At 36.7% G+C, this 20,613-nt stretch overlaps 1 protein-coding gene across 1 annotated transcript in view; it reads left to right on the top strand.

Annotated features, from left to right (window-relative positions):
- The window catches only part of CDC40 (cell division cycle 40), a 36,592-nt gene that overhangs the window by 7,355 nt on the left and 8,624 nt on the right, over positions 1 to 20,613 (top strand). Inside the window, exons 2-12 of the mRNA XM_005154683.4 lie at positions 305 to 391; positions 1,941 to 2,070; positions 11,174 to 11,257; positions 12,162 to 12,301; positions 12,857 to 12,953; positions 14,588 to 14,727; positions 16,309 to 16,383; positions 17,046 to 17,091; positions 18,469 to 18,570; positions 19,852 to 19,967; positions 20,049 to 20,182. Of these exons, the coding sequence (XP_005154740.1) occupies positions 305 to 391; positions 1,941 to 2,070; positions 11,174 to 11,257; positions 12,162 to 12,301; positions 12,857 to 12,953; positions 14,588 to 14,727; positions 16,309 to 16,383; positions 17,046 to 17,091; positions 18,469 to 18,570; positions 19,852 to 19,967; positions 20,049 to 20,182 (1,151 nt within the window). The remainder of the gene's footprint in view (positions 1 to 304; positions 392 to 1,940; positions 2,071 to 11,173; positions 11,258 to 12,161; positions 12,302 to 12,856; positions 12,954 to 14,587; positions 14,728 to 16,308; positions 16,384 to 17,045; positions 17,092 to 18,468; positions 18,571 to 19,851; positions 19,968 to 20,048; positions 20,183 to 20,613) is intronic.

Genomic DNA, 20,613 nt, shown 5'->3' on the forward strand with positions numbered 1-20,613 from the left:
TCAAACATTCTCAAAAAAAAAAAAAAAACAAACAAAAAAAAAGCTTGCCTCCAGTCTTGCCACTGATTTTGAGCTGTGTGCCTGAAGCCTTTCCTCATGTATCTTAGATGGATTTCTCAGGGCACAACACAGGAATGCAATCAATATTTTTGAGAAATAGAAACCTTGCCCAGGCTACTCCTTTCACAGTCCTGTAAGTGTCAACTTGAACTACAGCCCTAATTTGGTCTGAAATGGGGTAATGTAATATATTTGAAAGTCTGTATGTGGAAAATGGTATATTAATATGTCTGTTTTATTTCAGGAAGATGTGGAAACAGGGGTCCACCTTGATCCTGCTATCAAGGAAGTTCAATACAATCCCACTTACGATACCATGTTTGCACCTGAGGTAAGAAACAGTATTGATCTTTAGAGCAGGAATGCCTTTAGCCTAAAGGCAGAGGTTCTGTAAATCTCATGTGAAATTCATACCATGGTTTGATGCTTGCTCTATTTTGGAATCTAATTTGAGGATATTGAAAAAAGATTCTACACAGGTGTGTTAGTATTGTTAATGCTTGAATTTTAATATTCTGCATAAAGCTGTTTTAAGAAGATTCTCAAAGTGTTTATTAGAATAATAGCTATGGAAATTGAAAAATCAAGATAGGAAAATAGCATTATAAAGATGTTGAGAAAACATGAAATGCATTAGTCTCTTGCTATTCTCACATTTTTGCTATTTGCTCAATATGCTACTTAGAAAAATGTGTGGTTGTAAGTTTTGGGGATACATGGCTTTTGAAGCAGGATTTAAAATTAAAATCCAAGTTCTTTCAGTGTTTTGATTCACATCAGCTTTAAGTATTTTAGTAGCTTAAGGTATGCTGAATGTGTATAGTGAAAAATCATTTTAGGCTGAATTTGGACTGCCTCGTGCCATGTGAGCCGCTTTCTATTTTGTAATAACTGACATGCTATCTGGAAGATAAAAATAGCTGTTCATGCATTTAGCTGATTTCAGTATTTAACTTCTTTGTACAGCTTGTCTTCTGTTAGACCAGGTGTTAATATTTTAGGTAGACAAAGGCTGCATCAGTCTGAAATTTCTGTATTAGTTATACTTTATGCTTACAAAACCTTTTGTGGAATCACATAAATTGGCCTTTTCATAGCAAGCTTTCTGTTTGCAACATACCAAGGCCATGAAGTGTGTGAGCAAAAATACTGCTTTACAGTTACTACAGTGCTACCTTGTTTTTAGTTAGGGAAGCCTAATATGGGGTAGTCTCAGGTGCCTGCAAATATGGCAACAATCATAGGGTTACAATTACATTTATTTTTGTATTAGTCTCGGTGTCTTGCATTTGTTCATATTCACTGTTATTTTTTTTTTTGTTTTCCCCTGACTGTGGTATGGTCAGGAAGACTGGCAATTGTTGTCTTGCAAGAAGAAAAAGAAGACAGGGTTTCATAAGTGAATTTCCTGAAATAACACAGCAAGTTCACAGTTGCTTTTTAAATGCAGTTGGCAGTGTAATTTCTGCATTAAGTACACAAGTTTAGTATGTTTTTCTGTCTCTCCCTGATGAGGAGAATTGCACAGTTATTTTGTCTTCTGAATGCTTGTACTGATCACACACTGAATTGCGGCACTTTGTGTCAAGTAGTTGATATTGATTTGTCCACTGTACCAGTAATACAGGCTAGAAAGTTCAATCGCAAAATGAGCTGTACAGAGCAACTGTGCAAGCACTTACGGTGTAAAATAAAGAACTTGGAAGCTTATTCAGTAGTTCTAAAGAAATATAAAGTTGAAGTGATTTTGTTACAATTTTTGAAAGACAAGTTGGGTGCTGGGATTTTTTTTTCCCCTGTGTTTTTTCTTGAAAAATTATACACAGATAAATAAGAAATCAGTAATTCTGATATACTTTCTTTTAACATTTTTGGTGTAGTTTGGACCAGAAAACCCGTTTAGGACTCAACAAATGGCTGCACCTAGAAATATGCTTTCTGGATATGCAGAACCAGCTCACATCAATGATTTCATGTTTGAACAACAAAGAAGAACCTTTGCAACCTATGGTAAGTCGTTAATAGTAGAATTCACCTCCACCTGTATTGTGCCCAGGCTGGACTGTCTATAGAAGAGTTAATAGGACTGAAAGTTTTGTAAATTTCTTTTTAACAGACTTGCTAAAATGAAGAAAGGTCTTTGAGAATCCATATGGCTGGAGATTATAGTATTTATTTGGAAATGTAATTTTGTCATTCTCTTTTGAAACTGTAATATGGTTTATGACCTCCTACAAAGCCCCTCTTCATTAATCCTTCCATTAGTTGCATCAATGGAGAAAACGAATCAAAATTTCACACTTTTAATATGACAAATAACTGTAGATCTGTTTATGCAAATAGATTCTTTCACATGATCCTAACTAAAGGTAGCTCTTTCAAAACTAAAAGGAAGCCTTACTGAGTTGTTAGTTTCTTCAGAGTGGCTGCCTCTAGATATAAGCTGAATGAACAGGAATTGAAAAAGGTGGGAATATGTCACTAAAATATTCTTAGCAAAGACAGACCCAAAGCACTTCAAGTTGGTGGCCATTTTAGTAGCTGCTTTCTCATCTTGAAGAATCTTTACACTTGTAAGTAGCTGCATTTGGAAAAAAAAATGTATGAGTTTGGGCGAGGCTTGAGTTTCAAATAGACTTCTTATGGATTGTGAGGAAAAAATTGCTTTTTTTTAATAGAAAAAGTGTGGAAAAACTGGATTCTAAGCATTATTTTGGACCCATTGAAAGAACAAACTTGTCATATATTTACATATAACAGTAGTTAATTTTTCTTCTGTGTTTCATTGTAAGCTTTCATTTCAATTTTGAACTTGGCTGCACAGGTTTGTCTTGCAAATATGCATCTTTGGTTTCAGATGAAGTATCACTTTATGTACTTCAAATTCAGTCTATTTGGCAAGTAAGGGTACTTCCTTGTAACCTTAAGGTGTTATAACACTCAGCTTTTTGCACGACAGACTTGAGCCTGTCTTTATGTGTATTTACATTCAAAATACTACTACCTGCAAACTGTCATGCCTCAAAATTACCTCTCTACTCACAAGTCTCCTTAAATTCATTAGGGCTTTATGCATGCATGGATCCACTTACTGCATTCTGTGATGGACAAGCTTAGGATTTTATTGGTTACATCTGTAGGAGCCATGTATTACAGTGAAACCTGGAAGAAAAATATACCTAAAATCAGACACTATAACTTCCTCAGTTTCTCTTTGTATCTGTGTTTTATTAGAGGTTTTCTTTTAAATGTTAAAAATTGAAATATATTTAAGACAGTTTGTTTTTGGGGGGGGGGGGATTTGTTTTGTTGGGTTTTGGTTTGGCTTTTTTTTTTTTTTACAGTTTTAGCTAATAGTTACTTTTCATTGAGTTGTTAGGATGTGGCAAATAAGAAATAGGTATATAGTTCCATAGCATAACTTTAACTTACTAGACTGCAATTTGATGTTAGAACTTGATAGATAAAGCAAATAGGAGCCCTAATCAGGGTCTGAATTGACAGGTGAGATTTCTGTGAAATAAAATGTTGCATTGTACAGATTGTGCATTTTGTGTATGTGTATGTGTAAAACAAATACAGAAAAAAGGATCTGTATGCATGTAGTGTTTGGGTTTGGGATTTTTTTGTTTGTGAAATTTAGTTTGGGGAAGGATAGAACTAGTAAATCTACCCAAAGCCCCTGCTGTTGATTTATGTCATGTGCAGCATTGAAAGCTGTCTTACAAGAGAGTATAAAAAATACATTTTTAAGACCAGTAACATTGGCAACTGTGCAACTATAGTATTCAGCTTTATGGGTGTGTTCAAGAGATACTGATCGGGGTACAGTGATAATGGAGCTATGAAAAGCTGAGATATAGGCAATATAAACTGCAAGAACAAGCACTGGGAAGATGAAGTTCAAGCTAGAAGATGCAGTAAATGAGCATGATATCCCGGCTCCCTAGAAGGACTGAAGGTCCTTTCAACCCTTTATCCTGTTAGATACATGGGCAGTAATTGGTACATAGTGAGAAGTAGAAGAAAGATGCAAGAAAATAATGATACATCTGAATACTTTTTTTCGATATGTAGTCTCTCAAGTAAGGGCAATGTTTCTATGAGTTTTCAGTGATCAATCTTGTTGTTCCTCTGTTGCAGCTTTTCCGTATCTATAGCTGTGCTTTCTTTCTCTTCTTAGTCTCTGCTGGTTTCACTGTATTGTTCCTGACATGAACAGCAAAGCTGTGCACAGCATTTAAGGTGTAATCTCACTGATTTTTTTGTGGCTCAATAAAGTGAGAGGCTTTTACCCTTGAGTTTCTAAGAATTCTTAACGTGGCTTTTTTTTTTTCTCTACTACTTTGAGTAGCTTTGTAAAAGCTACTTGCTCCTTTTTTCCAGATAATTTATCCATGTGTTGTACAGCATGGGCCTGAGCATGTGTCTGCCAGCAACTTTCTTGTGCTGTGGAAGCTGTCCATTTATTCTTGACAGTGTCTTAATAACTTTTAATAACATGAAGACCTGTGTAGCTCTTAAAGACTCTTTGAGACACTCTGTAATAAGTTTAACTTGATTTCATAAGGGTATCCAACATCAACCAAGCTTTGCTCATTCACATTTGTCACCTCAGAAATATTCTGGAGGTTTTGTCATTGTAATTTACCTCTGTGGAGAGCTGTGTTGCCTGCTCTGCTGGGATATATAGCACTCATCCAAGTGCCCTCCTCGTTTCCTTCATTATAGTTTCTACAGCTTGAAACTTCTAACCATACAAATGTCTGGCTAGTTGACCTGTAGTTCCCCAAATCTCTGAAGCGTCTTCTGAAAGTTGGCATTGTATTTGATACGTTCCATTTCTATCATATTGAGGTGATACAACATGAGCATTTTTGCACTGTGTTTCAGCTTTAGATCTCTTGGATAACTACCAGCTGGTCCCAGTGTTTCGTTACCACTTATTTGACTCTAGTCTCCTGGCATTTCGCTTTGAGATGGATATTTTGTCACATTACCCATAAAGAAAGGTTCTGTCACAGGAGCCTACCACATTCCTTCACAATGAACATACATTTTAAAAAAAAGTCACTGATGCACTTTTTATTCCTGTATCTGTTGGCCTACATGCTTTCTGCCCCTGCAGTTATTGACAAAGGGCAAATGTTAGGCTTTATACTTTATGTGTTTTGCCCCTCATTTTTGAGAGGCAAAGGGGGTTTGCCTTACTGTAGTGTTTACTTTGTCTGCCAGAGTTTGTTTCTTTGTATCTTTCACATCTGGATGCAACTTCAGTGCTTTGAAGAATAGTTTCTTATTTCTAATAGTTTCTCTTTACATACTGTTCAGCTGTGCTCACTTCCTTCTGCTTTCTTTAAAGTCATCTTTAATAGCTACAGGCATTAGTTCGTTTTCTCCTACATGGTGTCTTTGAAGTGTCCCTGCATTTGGAAAAGGCTTTTACCCTTTGCTCACTTTCTGTTCCTTTTAAAAATCTTCTTTACTTAATATAGCCCTCCTGTTTTGAGATTGAGATCATTGTAGCAAATGTTTTTATGGCTTGCTTTGGTTCCTCAACAATGTTAATTTATACTGCATTGTGGTTGTTGTTAAAATGCATATACTTAGGGGGAAAAAAAAAGATGTTTTAAGATCAAGTTTCCTGTACTGCTCAGTTGACCCTTTTTTGAGTTTTTTTTTCCTATGTGAGCCTCTAATGTGACTGCTTCCTGGTACAAGTACATTGTGTAAAAAGCTGTTTCCATTGCATCTTGGTGTAAAATTTGCAGTCTGTTACAAGGAGGTGACTAAACCATGTCATTATTACTGTGCTTCTCTCCCTAGCACCTGTTTAATCTCTGTTACCATTTCATGGTTATTGTACCTTCTGGCTGAATGCTCAGAAAGGGAGTTCTGGTGACTGTACTCACCACTACTTAAAACTGGAATTTCAATCCAAAGGATCCTTTAATGCCTGTTAACTCTATTAACTTGTTCATCTGAATTGTCTTTAAGCCTTCTGTAGCATATAGCCTGTTTTTCCTACTGGTATGACCATCTTATTTCTGTATTCTTTTTACCTGGTAAAGAATGTAATACTGACATAATTGAATAGAATACATTGCTTTATAAATTTAAAACAAGATATTCCAATTTTACTATGTTTTATTTATAGACTCTGCCATTTTGTATGCATGCTTGGGTTTTCCGTTTCCCTGCCCTCAGTTGAAATAGGATTTTGTACTTACTGCTATCCTTGTTATCTGAGGTTTCAGATTTCTGTGCTGCCTTTTGCTTAAGGATATGGCTTTTTTTAAGATGGTGTGCCTGCTTGTTTTTCTTTAACGGTTGGCTGTCCCCAGCTATTTCATCAAAAAGCACTTGAACCTTCTCAGTACCAACAACCTTTTAAATCTAGATGAGACCTACCCATCCCAGTAAGGTTCCCTTCATTCCAGGAGTTTGGAGAGATGAAGTTGACACAGGCACTGGAGATGTTTTCCATGTTAGGGTTAAGATCTTCAGCAGCTGAGGAAACTGGTGTTAAGCTTAGAGAAAAAGAGGCTCAGGGGAGACCTTAAAGCTCCCTGTAACTATATGAAAGGAGGTTGTAGTGAGGTGAGTGTGAGTCTCTTCTCCCAAGTAACAAGCAATAGGATGAGAGGAAATGGCCTCAAGTTGTTCTAGGAGAGCTTTAGATTTGATATTATGAAAAAAAATCTTCACTGAAGGGCTTATCAAGCATTGGAACAGGCTGCCCAGGGAACTGGTGGAATTGCCATCCCTGGAGAGATTCAAAAGATGTGTAGATGTGGTGCTTAGCAACATGGTTTAGTGGTAAACTGAGTATTTCTGGGTTAACAGTTGGACCCCATGATCTTAAAAGTCTTTTCTAACCTAACTTATTATATGATTCTAAATGTTGTAGGTTTTTTTCACAAGTGTAATAGTTCAGATTTTATTGATACCACCCTGAAACTTCTGTGCTACAAATCTAAACTATTTCTCATATTCCCTTCAGGAGCCCTGTCAAGCCATGGGTCATTGTTGTCTCTAATGTTTTACAAATTGAGACTACCTTTGATTCCATCAGGTTTTTGCTGTTTGTCCTTTATCTCTCTTTAGACTGACAAGCATGTTTCCTCAGTCTTTTCTAGGCTTTCCCTTCCCTCCAATATTTGATCATTCTTGTTACTCTAATTTTTTTTCTGAATTTTTATTTTGACTATGTTGCTTAAAACTGGACATGCCAATCTAGATTAGGCCTTCCCAGTGCTGTTCCATGTTTTATGTAGTTTTTCCTTTGCAATAAATCTCAGATTTCTTGTTCTATTATTACTTATTTTTCTTATTGGTGTCAGATACACTTGTTAAGTGTACCTACACCAGTACCCTGGCAGCCTGTGCTTTTCCTCTTGGACCTGATCAGTTTCTTTCTTGCTTGCTTTTGGTATTTGTCATTCATCATGTCTTTGCTGAAGTGAAATGTTTCACACTTGTCTTTGGTGTCAGCTGCAGCTTTTACAGGTATGGGATCCTTTTCTGATGGCATAATCCATAAAAAATACTGAATACTATAGTTGGGTGGGCCGTTTTAGTATAAGATCCTCTCCCAATTTGATGGAAAGCCTTCAGTAATTACTCTGTGAGAATCTGACTTTTTTAATTAGTAACCAGTTTTGCACCTGCAGTCATAGGTAATCTACCCTATTTTGAATCCATTCATGTAAGGCAATCTTCTTACATAATTTTAACTATTAAAGAGAAGGCTTTATCTCTAGAAAAACAAGAATTTCACTTTACAGGTCATGATGATGTAAATGGTCAAAAGCCAATGTTGTAGTCCTTGGAGCATGGCTAAAACGACTAGGAAGCCCTGAAAGATAAGCCCTTGTTTATTCTTCTGTGTCTGTACCCTCAGAAGAAGTAGTCTCTTTTCTTGACAATTCCTTTCTGAGCATTATTTTGAGAAGGACAATATACTGTCTTTAATTATGGGGGCATATATCAGTTTTCAGTGTGGAGCAGAATTACAGATTATTTTTTACATGCTGCACACAAACTGTTCATGAATATGGTAGAAAAATAATTTCGTAGCTCGTTCAGCATCAGCAGTCATTGTAGAAGTGGACTGCTTCATTCATGGGGCATTTAAGAGTTTAAAAATCTCTCCTTGCCAAGATATTGAAGTCCTTTTTAAAGAAACAGTCTGCTGCCCATAAATCTCAAAGCTTGTAATAACCAGGTTACTGAATACTCGTAACAGGATTATTTCATCAGTAAGACTGATATTTTAAGAGCTTAAAATGACCGACTTTGGAAATAAAACTTCTGATTTGTTCTTCATCTCCTCATGTTACATGCAACACCTACAGTCACTGTTACCTCTTACAGTTGTGGGCACCTTATTCTCTGATTACTTTGACTCCCTGGAGAGGCCAGTGCAGTCAGGATGTTTTAGTCCAGCTGCATTTTTCCACATACATGAGCTATCCTGGGTCTCTGTATGCCGCATTGCCCAGAACAGTGTAAACATACTTCTAATTATCTGTCTTTCTGGAGTATACCAAAGTCTGATAATTTAACCAACCATTTTCAGGTGCACTGAAATTATGGATGTAGGTGCAGTTGTACCTTTCCTTGCTAAAACACGGTGTGAAATATCTACCTTCTAAATAACACTGAAGGAGATGTAGAAGTCAGGGCACATTATATGGCATACCAGCTGAGTAGGATAAAAGCAGGCTGTCTTTTGCAGCTGCGTTTAGGAGTCCGAGCTAGAAAGAAAAGATTCTCTTTCACATATCCACTAGAAAGTAGAAATTGTTCAGAGCTTTTCTGTGAGAATGATGCTGGACCAAATTCAACCCAGCTATAAGAAGTCTCCACATCCATGGGAAGCTGTGCTTGGCCCAGGGGCTCTATTCATTAGAATACTGTTCCTCTTTTACAAGTACTGACCAAATAGAGTCCCAGAGACTGTGTCAATACAGTTGGAGGACAAGTAATCCACTGTATTGATTTTGACATAAAGCCAAAGAAATATCTCTCCGCTCTTAACAGAAGCATTATAGATTGGAAGAGAACTCATTGAAATAGGGGCTTAGTTAAAGCAGGCAGTCTAATTGGCAGAAGTGTAATTGCAGTGTCTGCTCAGTTTGCTTATCCTTGGAAGTGAGTTGTAATAATAGTCTAGAATAACTGAATGATCCTTTTTTTTTGTTGTTTGGTATAGGTATAGTGGGAATTTATATTTCATAAGAGGGCATTGGTATGCATTTCTATCTTTATATCATATTCATGAAACATCTGGGCATATGTTGTTCTGGAGCTGGGTCTTACCAGGTTTGAAGCTCCAGAACTGGTCTACAGATTGCTCCACCTGTATAGGAACACTTGCTATGTTCTTGGAATAACTCTTCTACTAATTTTCGTAATATTTTTTTCCCCAGCATCTGAAAAGAAATTATGAGGGCCATCTTCTAGGACAGTAGTCTTTGAGTAATGTGGAGGAGGGGGGCAGATGACCTCCTTGGGCTGTTGGGATGGTATTGATAGGTTCTCAACTTGAATGCATCCAAGTGCTTTTATGGACCATTGGTTTCTGGGGTGGACTGGGCAATGTCTAGAAATGTTTCTGAATCACCAGAAATGTAAGAATTAGACTGTATGCTGTCGTGTTTCTTTGATTTCTGTGTATGTGATTACTTTAACCAGTGATTTAATATATTCATTGCTGTCTTTCTGCCTCTGCCCCTTCCTGATTCGGAGAGATTCTCATTGAGTCCTCAAGGGACATTTTGTCACTTGAGTAATGTTTAATAAGAATTGGTGATATGTCCACTAGGGTGCAGTCTTTCCAAAAAAAAAAAAAAGCCATGGTGGTCAGTAACTAACTGTTCAGTGCACCTGTTCCTTGGGAATCAGATGAATTTATTCATCTATCTTATTCTTTTAAGATCCTGCTATCCACTCTATAAATGGAGAAAAACTGTGAGATATGCTTATTAAAATAAGAACCTCGGTATAAAAAACTGTCAATATCCTGCATATCTATGAAATGCTGGTACATTTTATAAAGTATTTAAAGATTGAATTCAGCAGGGGTTTTCATGTTGGTTTTTTTTTTGTTTGGTTGGTTTGAGGTTTTTATGAGGCTCAATAGCTGTAATCAGGAAATGATAATAAATACTTGATTAAAAATACTTGATTTTCTTAAAAATTAAATGCTGTTGCTGCTGCTTCTGATACCATCCATGTTAGTTAAAGGAAGTTGAAGGAACAAGCTTTCTCAACTCTGGCAGGAAGAGGATGAAATAATTTCAGCCAGGGAAGACAGAATATGTACAAAGCCCTAGAAAACTTAATTTCTTTCATTTTTTTTCCCCGTGTCCTCTTCTTTCCAGCTGCTGCCATCCCCAGGCTTGACAGACACAAGCAGCATTCTCTTTGACCCAGCAGAGGTAGCGGGCAAAGCAGGAGGCTGCAGGGCCAGAGGTTGCTGCTGAGGCCAGACAGCTCTGGGTGTGGACCAGCAATGGGCTGGTTTCAGCATGACTGATTAGCTTTGAAAACCAAGAAACAGGGCACTGAACTAAAGCACCATCTTTTTAAAGTCACGTCACAACATAAGTTTTTGAGCTGGTCTCTTCCTTATGACATGTTACAGCAAGAAGAGGCTGCTACAGCATTTCAGAAAACTAGTAATGTTTGCGTTACAACAAACTGGTCTGAATTTAGTGTTGACCTTGGTTGTAGCAGGACAGTGGGCCAGGGACCTCCAGGGGACCCTTCCCACTAGAAAGATGCAGTGACTTTGCTTCCTGTGGCAACTTTCCCTTTGTGTCTTATGTTAACTGTTGCCTATAATATTTATTTGCTTCTCTCTTGTACAAATGGAAGCATTCTGGCAGCAGCACATACTTAGGGCTTCATGATAATACTTTGTGTTAATTTTAATACTCAGGCTGAGTGATAAGTGGGTGGGATTTGAAAGTATCAACCCTTCCTCATCTCTAGCTCCTTGAGAGTCAACAGGAAAAAAATTTGGGGGGGCAGGGTCAAAGTACTAAAGGTTGTACAAAACTAAAAAGCTTGAAATAACAGTATTTTATCTCTCTTCTTGTTCTAGGTTATGCATTAGATCCCTCCATAGATAACCCTGAAGTTGCTACCAAATATATTGGTTCTGTAGAAGAAGCTGAAAAAAATCAAGGTAATTAGTTCAGAATCTCATATAAATGACTTGCAACTGATGACTGTTCTTTTTGATTTGTTTTTTTTTTTTTTACTGAGAAATGGAAGAGGCATTAGCAAAGGAAGGAATTATGGGAGACTTATGCATATCCAAAGATGCAATAAAAAAAGATGTGTTGTAATTGTAATGTGAAAAGGGAAGAGAAATATTTGGAGTGCTTTCCTTTCTTGAAGGAGCAGATATTTCAGGCTATCATGTCCAATCTCAAAGTAGTATTTGCAGTTGGAACCTGGCATGTGCCATTGCATAAATAGAATTGATCTGTATATGTGAAACAGTTTTTTGGTCCTCTTACATTCTGTCTTAGCTAATACAGTCATATGTCTTTATTAGGATACTCATATGTAGCTAATCATCTTAACTGCTACTCAGTAGCAAACTGATCACTATATAGAACCTCTACCACCCCTGCTGGAAATTGCATGTTACCTCTACTTAGCAGAGTTAAGCTGTTGGGTTATTTGGAAAAGAAAAGCCATTTGAAGGCTGCCAGATGGTAAAGGGGTGAGGGGGATCAGAAGCCAATTGCTGGGACTCTACTTTCAAACACTGCACTATTTCAGATATGAAAATTGATATCTGCAGACTCAATGTTAAAAATGCATGGGTACATGCATGGTTGCAATGTCTAACAAACCATAAAAAAAACAGTTTAAGTGGTTACTCTTATTGTACAGTTAGCAGTGTTCATAGTTAGGAAAGTTAGCCATGCTTTCACCAGTTTTAGACAAATGCTTTTTCCATTCTCCTGTACATATTGGACAGAGTGGTGGTGGTAGCTTTTTCTTTTAAACTATGGTGTGACTTGTGATGTTCTATTCTGTGTTAGCAGCCAGGCTATATGTGTTGCTTCCTTCTTCAGGTTTAACAGTGTTTGAAACAGGACAAAGGAAAATTGAAAAAAGGAAGAAATTCAAGGAGAATGATGCATCTAACATTGATGGTTTTCTGGGACCATGGGCAAAGTATGTTGATGAAAAAGAAGTAGCTAAACCATCAGAAGTAAGTACTGTAACACAATAGCTACAAATTTAGTACATTGCAGTGGTTTACCCATGCTATGCTTTAGGATGATATACATGTCAAGTTATATATCCAAATAAGGTAATCCAAATATTTTGCATTCTATTATTTGCAAGACTGGTTGGAAATAAAGGGCATTGTATCTGTGTGTAGAGTGATTAAAAGAGGTTTATATACAGAAGCAGCTTGAAAAGAACTGAAAGTTAAACTTGTTTAAGAACCCAGCGAAACAAAAGAACCCCCCCCCCCCAATAACATACACACCCACACAAACACACACAACCCTCCAACACACATCCTTGTTCAGACAGTGATGCTTAGCTGTAGTCTATGAACAAAAAGATAACATTAAATTATTTTCCAACTGTCCTGGTTTTGAGAAATGTATTATCTTTACTGATGCTTAGAAATATTTCTAATCTCATTTAGCAAATAAATGTGTTCTTAATAGTAAATAAACAGTGGTACAGTTCTGGATTTTGTGATGTGACTCCAGATACTGAATTTTTTAAAAATCATGGTTTATTTTTCCAGGAAGAACAGAAAGAGTTGGATGAAATAACAGCTAAGAGGCAGAAGAGAGGAAAAATAGAAGATGATAAACCTGGAGAGGAGAAGACTATATTACATGGTAGTGCCATCTTCCTGTCTATTCTCCTCATCTTGTTCAGTGTTTTCTTGCCTGCTGTGTTAATTAGTAAGGAAGGCAGAGAGCCCCAGCATTTTTGCTGAGGCACCTTCGTGTTGCCTCTGTGTTGGAGTTAACAGCACTCACAGGTGTAAGCATGAAGGACAGGGAAAGAGATAAACTTGGACTAATTCCACTTCATACTGTGAAAAGCAGTCTAGAAATGTCATCTTTCAGGGCACTGATTTTATTTATTTACTTTTAATGTTACTAGATGAGCACGTCCCTTTCCTGTTTTACAGAGCAAACATTTTAAAGTTATGAGTTTGGCTTAGTTTTAGCTTCAGAATTACTGCAGGTCTGAATGCCAGTATTTTCATCAGCAGGTTGTACTTTGAGTTATGGCTTACATACAATTTAGAAAATCAGTTGGACTTCATACTTCCTCAGTTTTAATGTAAATGTTCTTGCTATACTATAAATAATTGTGTGTCAAATAATTACCCTATGGAAGCCTATAGTGTCAGTATTTATAGTGATACCTTCAAATAAAATGGTTTGGTAAGTAAACTTAGTGATTTTGGGAAACTTACTTGAACTCTGCATGCAAAACAGTCCTGCCTTATATTGCTTGGCATAGATATCTGGTAAACCATATCTCTCTTTGTTTACCACTTTCTACAGATAGGCTCACATGCATAAGTTGGCGTATCCTTCCTTACATGCGTTGAAGAAGTGGCTGACATTAGTACTTCATTCTTTAGTAGAAGATCATGAAAATTTCTATTGAATAGTGATCATCTAAACCTAAAATTTTAGCCACTGGGCTCCTGCAGAATAATTTTTTTTTAATCCAGCTTTTTGTAGCCTCTACCTGAAGTTTCACAGTGAAAGACCTTATGAGATAAACTTAAGTCTTCTCAAAAACAAACATTGCAGAAACATGTAAGCATTGATACTGTGCAGGAGGTCACTTGTACAACTGAAACTGCCATAACAATATCCCAGAAAGGGAGAAATTAAATCAGTACACAGCTTAATGTCATGGCTATCCAGCATAAGTCTACTCTGAAGTACCCATTTCAGAGCACAATACATCCCTGCATGTCTGATTGTCTAATCACTTCTTAAATCTAGTTAAAGAGCAGCTGTTGGCTACTGCTGACCAATATTCATTCACACCTGCCAAGTGTATCTTTTTTTACTCTGATTAGTCGTTCTGTTGACATGACTGACACAGCACAGAGCTGGCTGGAATGTGAGTTGCAAGCAAATTCCAGGGTTAGAGATGCACATTTGAATCCATGTAGAGTTAGTGTAAGAAACCTTGTGTTGGTTTTCTTTTGCTGTTTGATGAAGAGTCAGGTGTGTGTGGGGAGAGACTGTCTTCATGTTCTGATTATCAGATTCCAAGCAGACTTTGCTGAAATGATTTAATTTGAGCTTAGCTGATGACAAAAAAGATTCTATATCCTCTGAAGTGGATTTTTCTTCCCCTATCTCCTTTCCCTCCCACTTCACAGATCAGCTGTGTTCAGAAAAACCTTAATTTTGTGTGGCTGTTGAGCCTTTCGAAGACTATTAACTTTTAAAGTACAGGGTCTTGGATTCTCAGAGTTCTGTGTTTACATTTTCAGTTAAGGAAATGTATGACTACCAGGGGAGGTCATATCTTCATGTCCCTCAAGATGTTGGAGTTAATCTCCGTTCTACAATGCCACCTGAAAAGTGCTATCTTCCAAAGAAACAAATCCATGTGTGGTCTGGACATACAAAGGTAGGAAGTCATGTTTGTGAGTGTGGATCATAAAAAATGCACTTCACTTTATGTCTGAAGCTAGTAACTTTTATAAAACTGAAGTGTCAGTAGAAGGAAGGGGTATTTTGTCTTTACTATGTTATGCATGTAATTGGTTGCAGTACATGCTCAGACAAGGTATTTGTCTGCTGAAATGCAGTTATTTACTTGCATATACCTTTTTGTTAGCATAGTGGCTTCCTGATCTCCCTTAAAGGGACAAGTATTATTCAGTGACTTCTGTGGGATGTGGAGTTATTTCCTAAACTACTATATGAATAAGACTAGGACTAATTCTAGAGATCCCTAAAGATGCCTTTTTTTTTTTTTTAAATAGAGTTAAAGTAGTTAAGGGCTATTCCATATCAAACTTACCAAAAGTTATAAGGTTTTGTGCTTATGATGCATCAGCAAGTTTCCTAAATACTGTTACCCAAAAGCTGCCACTTTTGAAAGGTGTGCCTGGTTGAGACTTTTCTCTGATGCTGTTTAGCATCTACAGTTTCTTCTTGTGCAAGAGCCCATAACTGTATACGTATTTTGGTATTAAAGAAGTCTTCCACTCTTCAGGTTTGTAAAGTTCATACTCAATTTGCTGCTGCTTTTATCTCTAATTTTCAGTATTGCTTGAAGGAATATGCTTTCTGGCAACGGACAGCACCTTAATGATATTGGAAAGATGGAAAAAAGAAGGACACAGGGAACACTTTCAGTTTTTACCCCTTTTTACTTGAGTCACAGCTCTGAACTTTTTTTTATGATTGCTGCATCATAAAGCTTGTAGCTGCAACTATCAGTGTTTGCCAGAATAACATCTCCTCCACAAAGCTCTAGTCACTCCTCTGCATATTATCCTATTAAAGCAGACTGATGCATAAAACAGCTTTTTCCTGAGATGAATGACATTACTGATGTGAGAAGCAGATGAAAGATGGGCTGACAACTCAAGAAAACTGGACAATATAATGAGACAGTAATAGGGAGGATAAAGCACCCAACTCCAAACAGGGATGGGAGGAACTGGATAGAATATGAATAGAGTAATTGACATGAAATGGAAAGAAGGACATGAAACAATGAGTTGTTCTTTGGGCTTTATCTGGAAGGAGTTATCTGAAATAGATGAGTGGGAATCTGCTGTCCTCAGGGAATCTTGAGTTCATTGGGTACAAGCCATTGGTAGTATGTGTAAGAAATGGAGCTCCCCAGAAACTTTTCTGTGGAAAAATTCCTCACCTGCCTCAGCCAAAAAGGCTTGTTATACAGAAACAGTCACCCTAAACCCACAGGTTGAATTTCTTTGCTGTGTTTACCACAGTAGCAGTGTGAGTGTTGCAAAAGGGTACATATACAGCCCTTGAAGTGAATCAACTTGTCAGTAACAATTGTTCAAAATGCATCACTGTTTCCAAAATGGAATGTGGGCAGGTTATTTCTTTTGAAGATAACAGTATCTGTATATTTTATGAGGATTAGCTTTTTGCTTAGAAAAGAAGGCAAGTGAACAGAGGAAACATCTAGATGCTCCACTTACTGTTTAAATTATGTCCTTATTTACAGGGTGTCAGTGCAGTTAGATTGTTTCCTCTCTCTGGGCACATACTGTTGTCTTGCTCTATGGATTGCAAAATTAAGGTAAGTTATTTTACTGGTAATATATATTCTTTTATATATACAATACTGTCATTGAATACAGACAGTGCATTTGGCGCTTCTACCAAATATCTTTTGTCTGCGTTATTTTTGATTTTCTGACTTGATTTTTCAATTACAAATTTGTTCGAGCAAAGATGGAAAAATATACAAGACTGTTGGTGTTAGAACAGTGTTAATCATTTAGTAATAGCATATAGAAGGTTGCAGGTTCCTCCAGTTATTGCCTTTGTTATAATAATTTTTTTTCTGTGGAGCCTAGTTTTACAGCTAGCAAAAGGTTTCTCTTAAAGTGTTTTATTGAAGCATTTGTGGTCTTGAACTAATCTCATTTTAGTCCAGCATACATCATATTAGAAAGCTGGTGATATTTTTTTGTTTTATTTCTCCTAGTAAAACCTTGGGGCTTTAAAGTTGGAATACGGTATGGGGAGTTTAGTTATTTTAAGGGTGCTTTGCTAACAAGAAGGTAACAGCATTCTTGTGAATTTCTGGGTTGTGATAGTTGTGGTTAATCAGTAGGTGTCATATGTTTGTAATTAATTCCTTAATTACATGTTGCCATGTATGTTTGCACCTAATTTCAACATCATTATTGTTTAACAACTGACATCTGTTCTCCCCATCCCTTTTATTTTTCCAAGCTGTGGGAAGTATATGGTGATCGAAGATGTCTACGAACATTTATTGGTAATAGTCTTTTCTTAACTGATTTTTTCATTTAAAACAACTTCATGGAAGGATACAATTTAGGTTTGTGTATTAATTTATCATAGAGAGGACTTGTAGGCAGCCAGCATGTAGTATTCAGTATGATCTTGGCAATAAGAATTGAAAAGGGTGGAAGTTTTTAATGAGCCTTTCTCATTATCCCATATAATTTAATGTTCATGTAAAACATCTTATGACCCTTAAACCAAAACATTAGTGTGCTGCAGTCATCAATACATTATGCAAAACTCCTTTTCAAAGGCAAAATCTTGAAACTGAATTGCCCCAACTTCATGTTGAGAACAGCAGCTCTCTGTATTTATGCAGTGAGGGCGTCTCATGGTCTGATGATCCCATCTCAAATAGGTCATTTCTTCTGTGCAAAAAGCATGGGAATTTTATTTTTTTTTAGGTTCAGGTGCTGTCTTTGTTCATGTAACAAGTGCTTTTTAAAGCAGATATCCAAGAGAGACAGAAATACAAACTTCTTAGCAGCCTTGAATGCAGAACAAAAGCAACTGATTCTCCTTTTGAAATGGGAACATTTCTAGAACACTGAGTGAATATAAGTTGAGTAACAACAAAGAAGTCTTTTTTTCACCTAATGTTTCTGATGACAGCAGTGCGATGAAAATGATGGCTCAAAAAAGGTTATCACTCAATAGACTGCTCTTTCTGAACAGTTTGACTGCTTTTCTCAAAAGGTCCTTATTATAAGCCATATTCACCTGCTATTTTACTGTATTTAAGTTACTGTGCCAATGTTGTAACTAAAGAGGTCTCCTACAAGTCTAATGCAGTAGTCACATGAACCAGTTGGCATTGAGGGATAACAAGGTTAACACCTGATGAAAGCACTATTAATTTCTCATCTAATATTTCCCATATTTTGTACTTGTTTTCTAATTATGAATGTTTCTCTTTTAAATGTATCTCCTCCTGTTTTTCATTAGATGTTGACAGTTATTGCAGTGTTTCAAATTCCTCTTGCAGCTCTTAACTGTGACCTGAACAATCTTTGAAGCCAAAGATTGATTGTAAATCTATTTATGAATGATTCATAGTGCTTGGTTCTGTGCAGTGCTGTTGTTTCTATCTCCAGTGCTTTAGAGGTGTGAGGATTTTGGGGTTTTATTTTCATTATTCTTTAGGAGTTACACTTTCTTTTACTTGATTTTTTTCTTTTTTTCCCCTTTACTAGTACTCATGAATAACTTCACTAAGTGATTTTCTTATTTTCTCTGCCTTGTTAAAGACTGGAGCATTTGACGTGCATAACATTTTTAAAGAAACAAAAACATTAATTCTAGGCATGAATAGATAGAAGTTTATCAATGCGTATTTTCTGTCTTGTAGGACATAGCAAAGCTGTTAGAGACATCTGTTTTAATAATGCTGGCACTCGGTTTCTCAGTGCTGCGTATGACCGCTACCTTAAACTCTGGGACACTGAAACAGGTAGGCTTACAAACTGTTGTTTGGCACTATGTTTAATTAATAGTAAATATATTGATATATTGTCAGTCATGTTGTTTCCAATTGTCCTTAATGTCATCTTGTAGTTTAGTGTTCAGGCTTTTATTACAGGATAAATAGTCCTTTTTTTTTTCCTTAAATGTTTTGTTATCTGTAATGATGCGGTTGACACTACTTGTATAACTGTATTTCATATACCTTTTGTATTTGAGAAGTCTGATAGTTATTAGTAGTCCTAGAACAGTTTTCGACAAGAAGACAAAGTTTTACCAGATCCATTAATTTTATACTTTTTTATACCTGTAAATGTAAACATGCTAGTTAGTAATAAAATCATACTTTCATAAACTTAATTTAAAAGAATTCTTTCACTTGATCTTTTGGTTAACCAGAACTTGAAGAGCACGCCAAATAAGACAAACTGCTGGTATAGGGAGATGGAGGGTAGGCCTGATGCTCTCACAGAACAGTCTGGGAGATGCTCTGTAGCATTCTGCTCCAGCAGTTTCTTAAGCTAAAAAGATACAGGATAGATTTTTGTCAATATTCTTTTTAATCTTAAGTCTCTTCCTAAGACAGGAGGCTTCCATGTTTGAAAGAAACATTAGTTTTCTTGGTTAGCAGTGCTACTAGTCTTACACAGGGGACTGATAGGAAGGTGTAAGTCAGATTCTCCAGTCTTGAGTCTGAACTCAGTCATTTAGACACCTGAAAAATGTCTTGAGTGTTCAGGTTAAAACAGGCTCCTGCAAGTTACGGATAACATGTGATCAGAGTATTTATGGCTGAGACTATGAGAGGAGGAGGTCAGTGGCTTGTTTTGCAGTTGGATTACTGTTACCCTTTTCTAAGCTTAGGATTGAGGAATTCTTCCCCAAGTTTGTCTCTTGTTGAGAAGACCTCTGATCCTAAGGAGGTGGTGCTTTGCAAAGACTGGTCAGCTTGTGATATCTTGGCTGGTCCTAATAGTTTTGATATGTCCTGATGACATAGAGGGTACTGTGCAATTACATTTTTAGAAAGCTGTAGTAAAGGTAGGGAACAGTTTATGTGTTTGTGCAGGTTGCATTAATACAAACATACAAAAGAAGGTCTAATCAAAGAGCAGGGTAAATTCTACTCTCTAATCCTCTGAAAGGCTATAAAACAAGTATTTTCTGCTGTTAGTAAAGTAAAATGAATGGTTTTTATCAGTATCTGCAAGAACTAATCAGCCCATAGAACTTCCACCCTGATGCACTATGAATGGCTTTTCTGTTGCAGGGCAGTGTATTTCACGATTCACAAACAGGAAGGTTCCTTATTGTGTCAAGTTCAATCCTGACGAAGATAAACAAAATCTCTTTGTTGCAGGAATGTCAGATAAGAAAATTGTGCAGGTATGTCTGTGTACTAACTCTTCCTCTAAAATATGATATTTAGTAAAAAAAAAAGGCTTATTCTGACTCTTTTATTTGTAGTGGGATATTCGAAGTGGTGAGATTGTGCAGGAATACGATAGGCATTTGGGGGCTGTCAACACCATTGTGTTTGTGGATGAAAATAGAAGGTTTGTGAGTACATCTGATGACAAGAGTTTAAGAGTCTGGGAATGGTAAGTTTAAATTTTTGAATTTTAACTTAAAGTGTATTATGAGCAAACTGAGAAGAGGGTTTATTTTTAAAAGAGCGCATAGCACGTGGAACACTGGAGTGTATCCAGTTCTAGCTAGCTGAGGAAGAGCTGGCTTTAAAACCCTATTCTGGCTTAATGCTTGAGATACTTCCCAAATTTCCTCCTCTCCCAAAGAAACCATAAGATAGCCTGTCAGCCTGAAGCACAGTGCACTTCATTAATGATCTGTTTTCTCTCCTTTCCTTGAGTATTAGGTTTTAAATTAACCTGCAGTCTTACATTTGTGTATGTATGTCAGTTTTGAATGCTTTGAACTTGGATATGCATAGTATCGTATAATACTTAGCCCATGTATTAAATGAGTAGTTTACCATTAATGTAATATTATTATTAATATAATAATCATAACC

This window comes from Melopsittacus undulatus, chromosome 3, assembly GCF_012275295.1.
Source record: "Melopsittacus undulatus isolate bMelUnd1 chromosome 3, bMelUnd1.mat.Z, whole genome shotgun sequence".
In the NCBI taxonomy this organism is placed as follows: Eukaryota; Metazoa; Chordata; class Aves; order Psittaciformes; family Psittaculidae; genus Melopsittacus; species Melopsittacus undulatus.